Here is an 18,560-nt window from a genome sequence, read left to right on the forward strand (position 1 = left end):
GACATAAACTACATTTCCCAGAGTGCAACAGCGGGTGGGGAAATATGTCCAGGCTCCGCCCACTTCCACGCGCCTGCTCTTTGCGCACAATTAAATCTGAGGAAAAGTCTAAACGCTTATTTGAATGAAAGAACGAACCAATCTTTCAAGTTTCAACATTGTTCGAGACATCAAACAGTGATGTTTTATGTTCTGATTTAATGTTTAGCCATTTCCCTGAGGCACTACAACACAGCATCGTTTGTTATCCTTGTTTTATAAATAAATAAATAAATAATATAAATAAATATATTTATAAATATTTCATTTACAAATATTTATAACTATATATATATAGATAGGCTAATATATAAAATAAAAAATATTTATAGGCTAATATATAATTTAAAATAAAAAAATATGTATAGGCTAATATATAAAATAAAATACAAAATATTCATAGGCTAATATATAGGCTAATATAGAAAATAAAATGCATATATAGGCTAATATATAAAATAAAACAATATATATATATATAGGCTAATATATAAAATAAAATATATAGGCTAATATATAAAATAAAATACAAAATATTCATAGGCTAATATATAAAATTAAATTAAAAAAAATTCATAGGCTAATATATAGGCTAATATAGAAAATAAAACAAAAAATAGTTATAGGCTAATATAGAAAATAAAATACATATATAGGCTAATATAGAAAATAAAATACATATATAGGCTAATATATAAAATAAAATGCATATATAGGCTAATATATAAAGTAAAATACATATATAGGCTAATATATAAAATAAAACAAAAAATATATATAGGCTAATATATAAAATAAAATGCATATATAGGCTAATATATAAAATAAAATACATATATAGGCTAATATATAAAATAAAATGCATATATAGGCTAATATATAAAATAAAATACATATATAGGCTAATATATAAAGTAAAATACATATATAGGCTAATATATAAAATAAAATATATAGGCTAATATATCAAATAAAAATATGTATAGGCTAATATATAAAATAAAATACATATATAGGCTAATATATAAAATAAAATATATAGGCTAATATATAAAATAAAAAATATATATAGGCTAATATTCAAAATAAAATGCATATATAGGCTAATATATAAAATACATATATAGGCTAATTTATAAAATAAATATATATAGGCTAATATATAATATAAAAAATATATATTTAGGCTAATGTATAAAATTAAAAAATAAATAAAGGCTAATATATCATATAAAATAAAAAATATATAGGCTAATATATAAAATAAAGAGAAGTTTAATATTTTGGGACCTTTTCTTCGTCACTGTGTTAGTATTTTGAGCAGATGTAGTGTAAATTTGTATATGACACTGACTGAATGTTGGGGGGGGGGCATCTCTTCAGGCCACACCCACTGTCTGCGCATGCGCTCTGTGGTCTCCATGGCGTATTTAAGCGCGAGCAGCAGGGATGAGTGAGCTTCCTGTCAAACCCAGATATGACAGATCAACCGAAGGGGCTCTGGCGCGGCTCAAAAACATATTCTCTTTTCATACACCGTGATATTACAGTACTATAGACGATGAGGTGCCGTTTTGATCGCGCTCTGAATGCGTTGTGAACCGAAGTGGAGTTAAATTACCGCCTTTGGCTAACTGGCTAATGCTAGCGAGCTGGCTGTGAGTGAAAAAAAAATTGAAAGCGGAAAAGTGACGTGCTGGATTACGAAAGCGGAAGCTGGTTTTTCGGTCGGAAAGGTGGGTTGGACCTTTTATTTTACTTTGTGTTACCATACTGTTAAGTTACTATTATAAATGTACATTAATAAAAAATAAAAGCGTGTTATTGTAGCTGTTATTATTGTGTATATTAAATAATAATAACAATGTAATGATAATGTGCCCTGATAATGTGAATATTTCTATAATATTTAGTGAAATTGTTTGGCAAATTGCCAGTGCATTTAAATCACATGATTATGATGATCATCCATTGTGTTGTCAGTGAAAGCTCAAAGCTGTAGGGATGGAGTGAGAATGGAGAGCCATTGTGTCATGTTGTCAACAGTGAATGAAGAAAACCCTCATCTGAACCCGTGACAGCAGCATTTCTATAGGTTTAAAACCGGGTTTAGGAGTGCCTTCTGCTGATATAGTCTATTGAGCTTTGTCTGTTTTCAGCGGTCCGGTTCAGGGATTGATAAACATTTATTTTCTCTGTATAAAAATCTAGACATTTTCCTTCCTTATGTATTATTATATGGTCAGTTGAGACTGTATGACTCGGGTTGCTGTAACTTTTCAAACTGATCCGACTTACGATTTTCGTTAAAGGTGCAGTGTGTAATATTAACGAGGATCTATTGACAGAAATGCAATATAATATCCACAACTATGTTTTCAGTGGTGTATAAAGACCTTGCATAATGAGCCGTTATGTTTTTATTACCTTCGAATGAGCCGTTTCTATCTACACACACCGCGGGTCACTTACAGTGAAGTCGCCGCCATGTTTCTACAGTAGCCCTAAAGGGACAAACTTCTCTACAGAGCGCTAGCTACTCTCTGCTGTCTCAGACAACGACATCTTTGTCCTGTGTCGGCCACCGTAGCTTCTCTATGTGCTTCGAAAGGGAGGGGGGGGGGGTGCAATTCACAACATCACTGCTAAATGCCGCTAAAAAAAACTCATCACACACTGCACCTTGAAATGTGTGATTTAAAGCTACACTGTGTGATATTTTCCCCCATCTAGTGGTGAAAAGGTATATGACCATCCAGTGAATATTAGTTTCTGTTCCTCTCAATTCCGATTTCGTTTTAACTCCTACGGTGGCCGATTTACATTTACATTTATGCCTTTTGCAGACGCTTTTATCCAAAGCGACTTACAACTTGGGGGTACAATAAGCGATTGGTCGTGAAGAGTCGAGTGAGCGCAACAAGTGCCTGAAATACTTGGTCCGTGTACATTTCTGCAAGATTTAGTCCAAGATTAACATGGTTTCCAGTTCGACCTCGTCCACATTCGACACGGTGCCTGTGGGATATTCTGTGCGCAGTGGGATGGTTGGAACTCAACTGGCCTAATTATTCGGCTAGAAAGAACTGCAGCTAATCCAGAGTGAACTTTGATGATAGTAATGTTTATTCAGTCATCCAATTGCAAGGCATAAACAGGTTTGCGTGGATATGTACATAAATGTGGTTTCTGTGAGAGAACAAATAAGGATGGTAAATATACATACACAGTTAAGAACTGTATAACTATACTTATAAGTTAAATTTGTATAATGTAACCGTAAACCCAGAGCTTATTGTACAATATATAGGCGCTAAATGCAGCTGCATTAAAAGGAGCGGAGCTGCCGCTGCTGCTGCTAACAAGCGGTGTCCGGTTACAAAAGTGTGTGCAGCTTTAGCACTGCAGTGCGCTCTGTATAACAATTGTTAATATGCCGATCAGACCTGATACATATTTCCATCAACATGCATTACAAGCAAATATTTTCTATAAACGAATAAACATTGTTGATAACAAAATAACTGAATGATTATTCAAATAGGTGAGCGTTACGCTATTGTATGTTGACACAAAAATACTTCTGAGGTGACATCAACTGAATTACGCGATGACACACTCTGAAACACATCTACAATGGCAATAACTATTATTACTTACGGAGTTATTAACGCACAGAAATACCACACAAGGAAAAACAGACTTTTGAGGAACAAACAAGCCAGGAAAACTCAGTATAATTCTGTTACTGGAGCTGCTGAGATGAAAACTCTCTGCGCATGCACCAGACAAGTCTGAACAAGTTGACGCGCACATGCGCGAGGCAGAGAATTTTGTACAGTGCCATCAAGTGTTAAAACGGGTAAGGCGAAGCTTGAATTTACGGGTATGTCCCTCTTTGGCTAATGTACTTTCAAGATGGAGGGGCAACATGGCGACCACCGTTAGATCCCATTACCTTATGTATTTTCAACGGCATATTATAAACTTACGAGAATACTTTATTACTTGAAAGAAGTAAATATACATTAATGAGCACACATATTTTTGAAAGAACTAAGTGTTTTTAGCTAAGAATAAACTAAAAAAGTTACACAGTGTAGCTTTAAAAAAAGAAACATCCCAGCCTTTCAACAAAACTTTTGCTAGTAACATGTTAAATCATGAAAATCATTAAAAGAAATGCTAATTCAAGTTAGCAACATGTTAATTAATGTTAGCAGTGTTAAAACATGCTAGTGATATGTTAAATAAATGCTCATTCATGTTAGCAATGTGTTGAAACTAGTGTTGTCACGATACTGGAATTTCTAACTTCGATACGATACCTAAAAAAGTATCGATATGCGATACCATTTTCGATACCACGGGGGAATAATGCTGCATATACTGTCAAATAGATATTTTTATATAATTTCTTTTTTTGTCTGTCTTATTGAAAGAAAAATTCTGAAAAATTTCTACTCAAGAGATCACTTTATATGATAAAGCTTTTAAGGTTTTTCTCATATATAAACGTTGATCAATTACCATTACAATTATCTCACAAATATTTGCTAACTAATTGTGTTGCAATAGCTTACATACAGCACAAGCAAGCTTGATTTCAAATTTAATTTAAAAAGACGAGTAAACAGTAATAAAATAAGAACAAATAAACAAATGACTAACAATAGCACAAATAAAAACAATAGAATAAAGATACCAATGAAATAGACTGCTTTATTTTTTCAAGTAGGTCTAACAGTATTCAGGTAAGAAACTGAATTTAAAAAAACAAACTAATCAAATTTAAAATAACATTGGATAATCTTCATTATAAAAAATTAAATGCAGATGAATCCATAAGATTAATCAGTCAAGAGCAGTAAGTGATCGTTTGTCTTTTTGTAGTTTGAATAAAAAATAACTGCTGTCCCTTTAAGACCCGACGCACGCATGGATCCCAAACACTCCTGCTACACATTCTTCCTGAACTGTTTACAACTGTGTTTACGTTAATACTCACCAAGATGAATATTGAGAATTTTTTTTATGTATTTGACCATTAATAAGCTGGAAAAGGAGCTCATTTTTTCACTTGTATGTCAGAGGCGGCTTTATTACGGTGTGTGTGTGCGCTTCGTATGCGAGCACGAAATCTGCTGGAATGAGTAGAACGTTATGTGCAATCCCGCCTGAAATTCAGACCCGTCACGCCAACACTAACACACACTAAACTCGCTGAGCGCGGCTGGTATCCATACTGTAGAAAAGGAGTATCGTATCGTTTCAGATATTTCAGTATTGAAACATATCGAAATATCAATATTTTGACAAGACTAGTTAATTAAACATGTTAATTCATGTTAGCAACATGCTAATTCATGTTAAATCATGCTAACCTCCATTTTTAACATGTTCATTAATGCTAAACAACATGTTAAACATGTTAAACAACAAAGGGGTCAACTTTTGTACAATAAGACTTATAAGAATATTTAAACTTCATCCACTACGCATCTATCACTAGCAAAGCTTAATAATGACGTAAGACAACATGTTAAATCATGCTAGCGACATGTTAAACATGTTAGTAACGTTTTAAAACATGCTAGTAACGCGTTTAATCATGTTAAATATCAAACAATGTTAGCATGTTAATTAATGTTAGCAACATGTTAATTCATGTTAGCAAAATGCTAGCGACATGCTAATTCATGTTAGCAATGTGTTAAATCATGTTAAGAAAATGCCAAAAAAATTTAACATGTTAATTCATTCTAGCATCATGTTAAATCTGGTTAGCAACATGTTAATTCATGTTAACGACATGTTAAAACATGTTAACATGTTAAATCTGGTTAGCAACATGTTAATTCATGTTAACGACATGTTAAAACATGTTAACATGCTAAATCAGGTTAGCAACATGTTCATTCGTGTTAGTAATGTGTTAAAAAATGCTAGTAACATGTTAAAGTAGTGCAAGTGACATGTTATTAAAATGTTAGCAACATGTTAAAGCAATGCTAATTCATGCTAGCAACATGCTAATTCATGTCAGCAGTGTTAAAACATGCTAGTAGTAGCGTGTTAAATAATGTTAACCTCAAAAGTTTAACATGTTAATTCATGCTAGCAACATGTTAAACATTCTAGCAACATGTTAATTTATGTTCATGATAGTGACATGTTTTAACACATTGCTGACAAATTAACATGTTCTTAACATGATTTAACATCGTGTTAGCAATGCATTCCTTTCTCTTTCCACTTCACTAAAGCTTATTAAACTTCCAAATTTGTTATACGGCTTTGTCAAGTCAACATCACAGTTTGTCCCAATCAACTTTACTCATCTAGTTTGTATTTAGCATTATTTCTTCAGAAGACATGACCCGTTTCTGTGCCCCTACCCACCAGTTTAAACCCCTGGTCAGCGCAGTGGTGTGTGTGTTCCCTGTCCCCAGAAGAGCGTGTGTGTGTGTGTGTGTGTGATGGTCTGCGACGGCAGAAGCGTGTCACTGTTCTGTCCATGAAATTGTTTGAGTCAAGTCTTGCCCTTCCATGACCGTGACACGCGCTGTAATGAATCGCTTCTATTGATGCTTGAGCGCTCCTCTAGTGTTTCGTGTCACTCCAGTTGCTGAGATGTCACTGATTGAACAAAGTGTTATGCTCAGATTGATTTATAGATAATCCAGCTAATGCACATGATGCTTTTGATTTGTTCTCTAGTCATGCATTGATTAGGCATGACCATTTAATAACTGATGTTATAAATTAAAATGGCAACATTTTATCTGGTCATGTAGTGTTATTCATTCGAATCAATTAATAAAGCAATAAGTTGTTTTACGGTAATTTTAACCATGTTGAACCGTCCTTCATCTTTGTAAAAGGCTGGTCCGAATACCAATGTTTTTTTGTTTGTTTTTTTAGAGCTTCGAAGCTTCTGTAGTAATCAACACCGAATGTTCGAAGCTTCGGAGGGAGGAGCTGAACATATTCTCTCTAATGGTGTGTTCACACCAGACGTGAATGAAGCGTTTCACGCGAGTGATTAACATGTTAAGTCAATGCAAAGACGCGAATAGACACTCTGAGGCGCGATTCTTGCGAATGAGGACGGCGCGAATGACACAATCTAAACTTTGGCGGATATTTACGCCGTGTTAACCAATCAGGAGCTTGCTCTAGTTGTGACAACAATGAGGACAAAATTATGTGGATACCCGGAGCTAGGGATGTGACGGCAGGGGCGTAGTTTATGGGGGGTAGATAGAATGAAAAATATGTAGAATTTGTTTATTTTGTAACAATTTTGTTCCTAATTAAATATGAGTTTGTCATAATAAATCAGACAAAAAACACATTGAACCGATTGGTAACACCCAACCAATGAGTCGCACTTTCACCAAAACAACGCGAGTGGTGTTTGAATGGGAGAGCACACGGGTAACGTTAGTGCCAAAAATGAAGAGAAGCGCTGCACAGCGGACTATATTTAACTGCTGGTCAGAGAGGGATGCAAAAAAATAAAGCATGTACTGAGAATGAGAATATTGTGTAATAGCTAAGTACACAGCACATATTGTAGCTAGCTAATCCATTGCAATGTATTTAGCTGTCAGTTTGATTAACAGATTAACAACAATTAACCCACCATTCAAGCAACTCTCCCCCGAATTCTAAACCGAAAGTAAAATGCACACGACCGCACTGTTATTCGTTCACGGCACAAAATTCTCACCATCACATCCCGAATGGGGATTCTTCCATATAAGCTCATGCAAAACAAAAACAAAAAACACTAAAAAGCAAATATATTTATTAAAGTATAACGAGGTTGGGTTCCTATCAAGCCTGAAGCACTCCTCTCAGAAACTGAAGCCTCGGCACGAGAGAGAAATTGCTCTCTATTTGTTTACATAGTGACTGTGCACTGTGAAGTAACATGTACAAATAATGAACAGCTGTATTTTTATTTACTAAGATTAATAAATACAGTAACAAATGTATTGATCATGGTTAGTTCATGTTAGTTATTAGTCTAATACATTAACTAATGTAATGTTAACAAATCAACCCATATTGTAAAGTGTGACAAACAAATCATTTACTCAGAACACCTCTTGAAATGAGAATATAAGTGTGCTTAAAGCTGCACTATGTAACTTTTCCGTCCACTAGAGGTCGCCTGTTCAAAACAAAGGCGTAGTTTGATGACGGCACGTTTGAGCGCAGAATCTCGGGACATGTGGTCTTCACCTCACAGCCGGTGGGAAACAGTGAGGATAGGACTCGGGCAGAAATCATGTTCATGGATGCGATTATTAACATTACTGTAGTGAAGCAGAGCAGGACGAGTGTTGTGGAGCTGAGCAAGGCCGCAGGAGCGATTGAAGAGCGGAACTGTTATTATGGCATAGTCGCTGGCGGGACTTTTATTATGACACGGTTGCCGGCGGCACTTCCTCTTCTCCAGTGCTGAGTGTGAGGTAACGCAGCTCTGTTTATCGTATTAGATATATCTGAGTGTGTTGAAAAGGAAGTTATGACGTTCGCTCGGCGGCTGCTATGACACTTGTTCACACTGCAGTGAGAGTAAAGTGTTTCACTGAATAAAACCGGAGACCGAGGGTGACGCAGATATGACGCAATCGACAGGCGACTCCCTCACACGCATAGCTCACACGTCCCGGCTCCTTGGTTAAAATAGCAATTTTCTCACGATTTACAAATAGTTTAAAACATTTGGGATATTCTAAGTACTCAACTGAACAAAATATATAACACTGGCCTAGTGGTTTCTGGATATTTTACTGCAAAAATCCTACATAGTTCACCTTTAACCCATTTTTCAGGTTATTTATATGGCAATGTGTAGAAAAATTACCTACCAACATTGTGATTGTCCTTTAGCTTAATCATTTGCAATAATAAAAACAATATGTTCAAACTTTTGACTACTTTCTTTAATAACTACATAACACAATACTTTTACTTTCAGTACTTGAGTAGTACATTTTAAAATAAACTACTTGCAATACTTAAGTACAAAAAATGTTGAATACTTTAGTACTTCTACTTAAGTGTGGTGCTTAAAGAGCACTTCAACTTCTACTCAAGTCACTTTTTTGATAAGGAACTTGTACTTTTACTCAAGTCTGTGTCTCTAGTACTTTATACATCTCTGGTCCCAGTATAGCTCATAAACCCCACCTCTCCATGTATTAGAATGGATGCAAGACACAATTTAACAAAAGTTTCCTAAAGATGGTTTCTGTCATTTTTAGCAGTTTTTTTTTGTAGAATTTTCTGTTCATTTTCTTGTCGTTTTTATCACGATTTCATTTCTAGTGTTCGTTTTTTAAATAAGTTTAGTTTTAGTTCGTTATTTGATACTATATAACTGTATAGTTCACACCAACATAATGAATTGTTCTGCATCTGAGAGTGTGGGCGGGCTTTTGATAATCGTGCCAAGATGTCAGCGCCGTGTGCGGGCCTACAAAAGCTTCAACTCTGGTCAACGGAAGTCAATGAAGTCGCTTCGTCCATATTTTTTTACGGTCTATGGTTCCTATTCAACTGTCCATTCTAATAAAAACGTATCTAAATTATCTAATAAGATAATTGTAAAACAACCCCCCCCCCCCCCCTCCCGAAAACTGAACTGAAAACGACTGCACCATTGACCAACACAAACCTGCTCTAAAGTCAATAGCGTAGTATTTTTTGCGTTATTTAAAGGGTGTGTTAGTAATATGAGCCTATAGGCGGTGCAAAACACTGCTTATTACACACACACAGGGTATAGGTCCTGGTCAACATGTTACAACGCGCAGCAGCGCGCACACATTTTTAAATATTATAAATATAATTATTCCTCTCTGAAGAAGCGTTCAGTCTTTCCTCATGTAAATAGAGAATCCGCCATGGCTTGAGCACAACTGGCTTTTAAAGGGAATGGGAGATGAGACACGTTACACCCAAAACACACCCATGTTTTGTACGTGTGTGTATAATGATTGTATTTATGTGGATGTATGTATGTGCACTATTATTGAAAAGTTTGGGATCCGTAAGAATTAAAAAAAAAAGGAATTAATACTTTTATTGAGCATGAATGCTTTAAATTGATCAAAAGTGACAGTAAAGACATTTATAATGTTAAAGAAAGATACTATTTCAAATAAATGCTGTTCTTTTGAACGTTAAATTCACCAAAGAATCCTGAAAAATAAAATGTACGACGGTTTCTGAAATCTGAAGCGGTTTTCAACATTGAAAATAATCATAAATGTTTCATGAGCAGCAAATTATCATATCAGAATGATTTCTGAAACATCATGTGACACTGAAGATCTTAATGATCCCAAACTTTCTAACCGTACAAAAGCTATTGCATTTACACGTATTATACTTTAATAAAACATGATCATACATTTCTTTCAAAGGTAAATTAGATTGAGCTCTACTAAAATAGGATTGCACGTGATCTGGAACAAATGATGCCCTGTTTACTGTGTCCCGACACCGCATGCATAATGTTAGGAGTTTACCAGGAAGTAAAGCACATTGAATTAATAACAACTCAGCCAAGAATAATTCTTTCTCTGAGACGTTCTGATCGGTCACATCATTGTGGAGGCTGTGTTTTTACTCACACTCTTTCTCTCGCTCTCAGCAGGTTTCTTTGTAAAAACGGAGGGATGGATGGAGAAAAAAGAGCAACTTCTGAAAGGATTCTTCTGGAACCTTACAAGTACTTGTTACAACTGCCAGGTAAGGCACATGTAGTTTATTTGTGTGTGTGTGTGTGGTAATCCCTACGTTACGGGGACAAAATGTCCCCACAAAGATGGCAATATCCGAAATCCTCATCCTTGTGGGGACATTTTTAGGTCCCCATGAGGAAAACATCTTATAAATCAGACTAAGTGATGTTTTTTGAAAATGTAAAAATGCAGAATGTCTCTTGTGAGGGTTAGGTTTAGGGGCAGGGGCAGTGGAGGGGGATAGAATATACAGTATGTACGGTATAAAAACCATTACGCCTATGGAAAGTCCCCATAAAACATGAAAACCCAACGTGTGTGTGTACAATGGCACTGAAGGAGTAGATCACAGAAAAGAACAAAATGCATGTACTTCCCATCATGTCATTCAAAAACTGTGGCTTTCTACTCTAAAAACAAAAAAGACAAATCTTCACTTTGCTTTTTTCCCCCATCAATAACATGGTGATCATGGGAGTCAAGCAGAAGCTGAATGTGATTTTTGGATTTTAGGTTATTTATTTTAGGTTAAAAGGGATCCCCTGGTGTTAAGACTTGTATGGCTTCATTTAACATAAATGATGTCTCTTACTGAAATATGTAGTAGAAAACCCATGAAAGATCTGCGTTATTTAAAAAATCCATTACATATTTGGACGCCATTTTGTTTGCGTTCTATGTCGATGACGTAGAACGGTTGCACTCGGCAATCAACTGGCGCTACCTGTAGCTATTTTACCTCAACTTGAAAAATGTTTCAGAGTTAAACAAAACCCGTCAATTGCTTTGTAATTGCATTTAAAACACACTCAAACACTGTATCTGACAGGGCAAGCTGTGTTAAACCAAACGTTTTGACTATATCTTACCAGTTATTTTGAAGCCCTTAATATAAAGCGTGTCATGTTTAGTACAAATTGTATCATGCAATTTCCCCGCATCAGCTCATTCTGCGTCCTCCGCTATTTGTGCGCTCGTATCAAACTACTGTATATCGAAATAAACGGTATTGCCTTGTTCAATATAATTTCTAAAAAAATATAATCGATATACCGCCCAGCCCTAAAGTGCACAAGGAGTACGAACGACTGTTATTGTTTATAGCCATATAGACATCCATGGCTGTGTTCTCTATGAACTGTTGTTGAATGGAAAAGCTCTGTGAATATTATTCAAATGTGTTTTGCTTTCACAGAAGAAAGTCAGTCATATGGGTTTGGAACAACATTAGAAGTGAATTATTGCTGTAATGTGGACTAATGTCGTAGAGATATTAATAGTTTGATATCTCAGACTGAAATCTAGTTTAAAGGGTATTTTAAGAATGGCATGCGGCGGTAGGAAAAGTGCTCACTATGGAGATGAAGGGGATTTCAGCAGGATGCTATGATGAATGTCTAGTACACTACACTAATTTATTGCAGAATTATGCAGCAGACCTAAATGAAACTAATGACGTTTGCTGAAATAATTTCCACATTTATAAGCGCATATTTTGCATGACTTTATTTTGACCTGGAATAATTTAAGGAATATTGGTTACTCTCTTAAATTGAACCGAACTCTTTGTGCAAAGCGTTTCTGTCAATAAATTTGGCAAGTGCACTTCCTGTGGAAGCACTAACAGCTTGACAAATCTGCTTTAATTTAGGGTAGCAAAGTGAAAATGCAGCCTGTGTGAATTTTCCGATTACAGGCCTTGCCAAACAATCCAAACTAGGTAACAAAATGCTTAAGTTAACATGTACTATTATGGGTTTTTTCATCATTATGCCCCTTTTTACAGGATGTAATAAGTCTCAGGTGTCCCCAGAATGTGTGTGTGACGTTTCAGCTCAAAATACACCACAGATCTTTTATTATACCGTGTTGTAAATGCCCATTTTTGGAAGGAAAACGTGCTGTTTTTATGCATGTATCTTTAAATGCTAATGAGCTGCTGCTCCGCCCCCTTTCCAGAAGAGGGTGGAGCCTGTACAGCTCGCGCCTCGGATACACAATCAAAACCAAACAGATGTTTTAGTTTTTGGCAATCAAAAGTTTATTATCTATAAGCCATATCAGTGTAAACTTCTGATGTATGGTTTTCTGACACACACACCTGAAGCACGCGCACAGAAAGCTGCGTGTCAGACGGAGCGTCCTGTGAGTATTAAACCAAGTTCTCTTTAACATCTTAGTGCGTAAACCGTCAAATACCCACAAGGTTATGCCAAAAACACACATGGTTCACATAAACGCAGTCTGTTATGTCTGTGAACGTTAAGAAATCGCATGTGTGTATTAGATCTGTGTGATAATCTGCTATATCTGCTGTTAATATGAATCAAACAGAAGATAAACAGAAAATCACTCCCTGATCTCGACTGAATAACTTTAGTTGAGGAGATCAACATGGCGGACTATGTACAGCTCAATGAGGGGCGGAGCTATGCTAATAGGGCGGAGTCCGTCAGCAGTCATGGCGGGGCCTAAACATGTGATGTCACATTGCATAGAAACTGCAAACTGCTTATTCTGAGACATTGCTTATGATTTATGGGGACTATAAAAAGGAATGGGTGGATTTTACCATTATAGGGTGGTTGTGTACACACACACACACTGCCAACACATTTATGTTCAAACACTGTGTAAAAGTTGATTTTGCATAATAGGTGCCCTTTTAATGGTATAGTTCATCCGTCATCTTTTCCTTCCAAACCCAAATGAGTTCTTTTAAAGAACTTCTGACAACTTTCTGCTGACGATTATTTGTCTCATAATAAATTGCCCTACAAACCTTGTGAGTGAATGCAAAGTTTGTCAGGGAACGCAAAAGCCCTGAAAAAAAAAATTTTTTATGCTTTTTCGTTCCCAGAGAAACTTTGCATTCACTCACAAAGAATTTTGGCCTATATAGATAAACAACCATTTTATATGTTTGAAAGCCGATAACCGATATATTGGCCAATAAATCTAAATCCAAATGTTTGTATACTTTTTGAGAACCTGATTACAAAGTCTCACCATTAAAATCCATGTCGCAAACACACAATTATAATGTTCTGATTATAATTTTATCAACCCTCTACGCACACCGTGGCAATAGAATCACCTTTGGCTAGTACATTTTTTTTTGTTTAGTCGCCAGACTGATATACTTTATTATATTATACTTCCACCAAATGTTTCAATATCTTTGTAAAATGGCATAGCTTTTTAAATACCTGAACGTACACGCTTCACATCAGTCAGCATTAGACTATGTTATGATATTATGATAATCAAGCACTATATAATGATAGAACTTTAGTAATTAGAACTAAAACTGTTAGTAACCATGTATGAATGCATATTTCTCACTTTGGACTGGTGGTGGTGCTTAAGATATTGTTGGTGTTTCTGTAAAAAAAAAAAAGATAATAGTAATTATTATATTAATAAAAGATAATAATAATACTACCACCAATTCTACTACTAATAACAATATACAACTCACTAGGGATTGATGAGCTGCTGGGTTCATGAATATTAATCACGTTGACAGCATTCGCTCAAACTGATTTGCTGAAATCAAAACAGGGACAGGAGAAGATGAGCGCCAGCCAATGAGATTGCTGTTTGCGCATTAGTTCGGCCCACTAACGGAAAAAACTGCATATCTTCTGCTTGTTCTTAAAAGCTGAATAATTCCAAATTAACTCCATTATTTTGACAGAAAAATACAACAAAGAATTTTGTTAACATGTAGGGATGAAACTATTAGTCGACAACGTCGACAACAAAAAATTGACGACAAATCTTTGTTGTCGAGTAGTTGTTTGATCTCATGTGACCTAATGTAAGGCCTGCAATATCGCGATTTGACCGCTACGCAGCTGTAGCGCTAGAGTTTAACGCAGCCCTTACAAATGTTGCGGTAGAAGAAAAACGCGCAAATGACGGAGTGCAAACAAATCTGAACTAGCAAGATGTGGGAAGGTTTCACAAAACTTCAAACTAAGGCTCAATCAGCTCCCTATTTCAGTAGTCAGGGCACTGATCAGGGATCAGCCCATTGACTCTTGTCTTGATCAGTCCCCTGACTACTGAACCAGGAGCTGATTGAGACGTGCAAGGCCAAACTTTTCACGGGAGCACAACGTGCATGTTGGAGCACTTGAAGATGAAACAACTAACTAGCGGTAAATCTCTTTATTAGAGAATGCAATACTACTAATATTGTAATAATATTAAAGGAACTGTATGTAAGAAATGTATTTCAATTAATCATAAAATGGCCCTGATATGTCACTAGACATTAAGAAATCATGTTAATTTCAAATATTTATATCACTGACAACGGTTGTCCGGCCAAGATATTGTCATTTTAAAAGTGAAGTTGCAGCCCTCAACTGATGTTGATGTTGTCATGTTGTGTTTTCGCCTGAAGCTCCACCCTCCACCTGTCGACCAATCACGAAGTCAGTAGTGTTTCTGCATTCGGGTTGCCAGCTCTGCTCTAGTTACCACAGCTGCAGCTACAAACTTTTTGGATAAACAATGTCTAACTTTACGAAACCTAAACGACCTCGTTATGAATCAGAAAAACGTTGTGACAGTGTCCGAAATAAAACAAGGATTTGGGATGCCTTTGAAAGATAGAGACGGTTGAAAACGGAGAATAATTTTAAGACTGATGCCAACGTTGCTAATTTTCTCCTGGACAGGTAAGGTTCATCTATGTTTGGCTAACTTGTACTTAATGTAAATGGACATTTCAAATATTCATGACGAACAAAGATGCATGTTTGTGCAAAGTAACGTTAGGTTAGCGCAGATGGAGGAGGTGGGTCATTGAATTGAAAAGGTAACGTTAAGGAATTGTTTGGTAAATAAAAACGGCGAGTCGTCATTGCTAACATTAGTAATGCATTATCAGAGCCCGTTTCTCTGTCATTATGCTGGACGCTGAGGAAAACAACATTAGCACGCCTATTAGCACTGTGTAAACGTATTTGAGACAGTAGCCTAACGTTACCTCAGTAAAAAATGATTCCTCATTCGTTCTTCGCATATATAGTGGACAAAACATGCTGCAAGTTGACCTGTATAACCATTGCTAATGTTATTTAGCTTTGCTGTAATTTTACTATAGTATTTTTTCATGTGGGAATGTACTGTCACATACGAGCGTTCATATTTACGATTATATTTGGCTAATCGCCATTAGTACATTTTTGTAATGTACTAATTGTACATGCAGTAATGTGGTGATTTATTTAGCATAGAATAAAGTTTGATCGAGCTTGGAGTCAGGACTGTTTTTATTATTATTATAACACTATTAGGTATTATAGTCTCATCACTTGCCTGTATTTTGTTCCATATGCATGAAGACTTACAAGAGGCGATGTTAGGAAGAATATCATGTCAGTTACTTTTTCATATTGTTAATTAAAAGGTGAATGAGAATCTGTCAGCTCAATTGCCATGTAAGAGATTAATATTGTCATTTTGTCTGCAATGTCATTTGCAGATTAATCTTTTTACCATTCTTTGTGTCCTGAAGTAAATGTCCTCTTTTTCTGTTTCAGTTCTAAGAAAAGCAGTGGGCCTATTGTTTTACAAATGAAGCTCTTAATACTGCTGCCAAGAGATGTTTTCATTCAAAAATCATTTTTTTGTCTGTAATGCAGCTAATTTTTGTTTATTATTATTTATTTTTTCAATTGAAAGCGAACAGAATATTTAAACAATGCTTAGAGAGCATTTGTGTGTGATTTTGAGTTCTGAGAACTTCAATTCAATTCAAATTTATTTGTATAGCGCTTTTCACAATACACATTGTTTCAAAGCAGCTTTACAGAAAGTGCATTTCATAAATGTACATTGAAAAATGTTAGAAAGAGAATGTTAAAGAAAAATGTTAGAAAAAGTTAATCAATCAAGTATTAATTTAGGCCATAACAACGCTGGCGTTGAGTCGTCTCTTTACAGACAGAACTTGGCTCAAAGTCATCTAAAACAACCATTTCAAAAGCTGAAGTGACTTTTTTATATATTATAGATAGAATATGTATAACTCAATGTTTTAACTAATTGAAAAAGCTGATTAGTCGTTGATGTCAATGACACAAATCAATGATTAGTCGACTATTAAAATAAGCCCTTGTTGCAGCCCTATTAACATGTAGCGCGTCGGTTTTGCGTGATATGTAAGACTCTCACACGTGTGTGAGAAACGCGCTCCGCAAAGCGATGGAGTTGTTCACACTAGAGTTTACGGTACGTCAGATGAGCTGATTTGAAATCGTATAGATCGCTTGACAAGAGCGAAACTCTCAAGCGCTCATTCAGAGTGTTCAGCGTGTAAAATATATATTTATGCTAAACACTGGCGCGTAAAATCTGAGAATTTATTAACCAATGGCTAATGGCCCAGAGTGACGATTTACTCGCATATGCGAGTGTTTTACTCGCATTGTAGAGGGTTGTTTATGTAGCCGAGATGACAGACTTGTGTTGCACTTAACCGTATTTTCCTTTTTTGAGCAAAAAAAGCAATTCATAACCATCATGACGAACATCTGAAGTGTCTCAGCTGAAGGAAATAATGCATTATATTCGAATATATCAGCCAAAATTTCTTTAACATCAAAAATGAACATATATCGGCCAATATGGTGCTGATTTTTAATACATTTGAATCTGAAAGTATAAATATTTCATGAAAAGTCGTTGAGTAATCTGAGAGGTCAGATACAGATAGAAAACAGCCTGTCACATTGCCAGGAGCTGCTGTCACTGTTTGACATTTTCATGTCAACTACCCATTTTGTGGTATAAGCATCATCATCATCCTATAAGACAGAAGAGCTCAGCATTCAAACAGGAAGTCTGCAGTCAGCACAATGCAGAACACATGACAATACCACGTGTCTATTATTAACTCATGCTGTCATCTCGTGAAGCAAGAGCCAGCGATGCTATAACCCTCAGGTTCTGTGAAAGACACATTTGCTGTTCAAGGGCTATTTGTGATTGGTTGTTTTGTTCCATGTCCTTTTTTTGAGTAGCTTGTTCTCTACTATTTACTATAACGTAGTAGGCTTATATTTCCAATTTGGTTTTGAATAGTGGCCGATATTTGCGTTTTTTTTTTCTATTGGCTGATACGTCGGCTGCTGCGTTCGCTGATATTTTTTCCCCTGCATTATTTCCAGACAGGCGTCCACAGGGCAGCTCTCACCGTCTTCAAACTGTCTTGCTCTCCCTCGCGCATATTAATCAAAATCAATTGAGAATTGACACGATGGTAAAAGGTGGAAAGACTGAAGTTTCACGTGGAGCATTGGGAGATTTTTTCCTGAATTACCGCTGGTGTTGCTCTACAAGAGATTAAGTGAAGTGCACCTACACTCTAAAAAATGCTGGGTTAAGTTGGGTTTAATATGGACTAACCCATCAATTGGGTTGTTTTAACCCAGCAATTGGGTTGTTTTAAGTAAACATTTAACCCAACCGCTGGGTCAAAACAATATGGGTTTGTCCATATTCAACCCAACTTGGGTTACTTTTAACCCAGCATTTTTTAGAGTGTAACCATTAAATGACTAGGTTGTAAATAGTTTTAAATGAAGTATAGTACAGTCAGTGTGCACTTTATTATGCTGCTTGCTTGTTGATACTGTGTGCAATAGTGTAATTATTTTATTTATGCTTAAATATTTATTTTCAGAATTTATTTTCACCACTGAACTTTTTTTTTTTTCTTGTTCTACCTCACCTGTT

At 35.8% G+C, this 18,560-nt stretch overlaps 1 protein-coding gene across 2 annotated transcripts in view; it reads left to right on the top strand.

Annotated features, from left to right (window-relative positions):
* The first annotated feature begins 1,453 nt into the window (after positions 1–1,453).
* Positions 1,454–18,560, top strand: part of ggps1 (geranylgeranyl diphosphate synthase 1) — a 49,117-nt gene continuing 32,010 nt past the window's right edge. Inside the window, exons 1-2 of one of the 2 annotated variants that reach the window (XM_079843702.1) lie at positions 1,454–1,775; positions 10,718–10,812. In XM_079843702.1, coding sequence (XP_079699828.1) covers positions 10,740–10,812 — 73 coding nt within the window. In that variant the 5' untranslated portion in view covers positions 1,454–1,775; positions 10,718–10,739. Of the gene's footprint in view, positions 1,776–10,714; positions 10,813–18,560 lie in introns of both variants that reach the window. The other variant, XM_079843703.1, reaches the window with a different exon arrangement.

The sequence above is a fragment of the Gobio gobio genome (assembly GCF_949357685.1).
Source record: "Gobio gobio genome assembly, chromosome: 18".
Lineage (NCBI taxonomy): Eukaryota > Metazoa > Chordata > Actinopteri > Cypriniformes > Gobionidae > Gobio > Gobio gobio.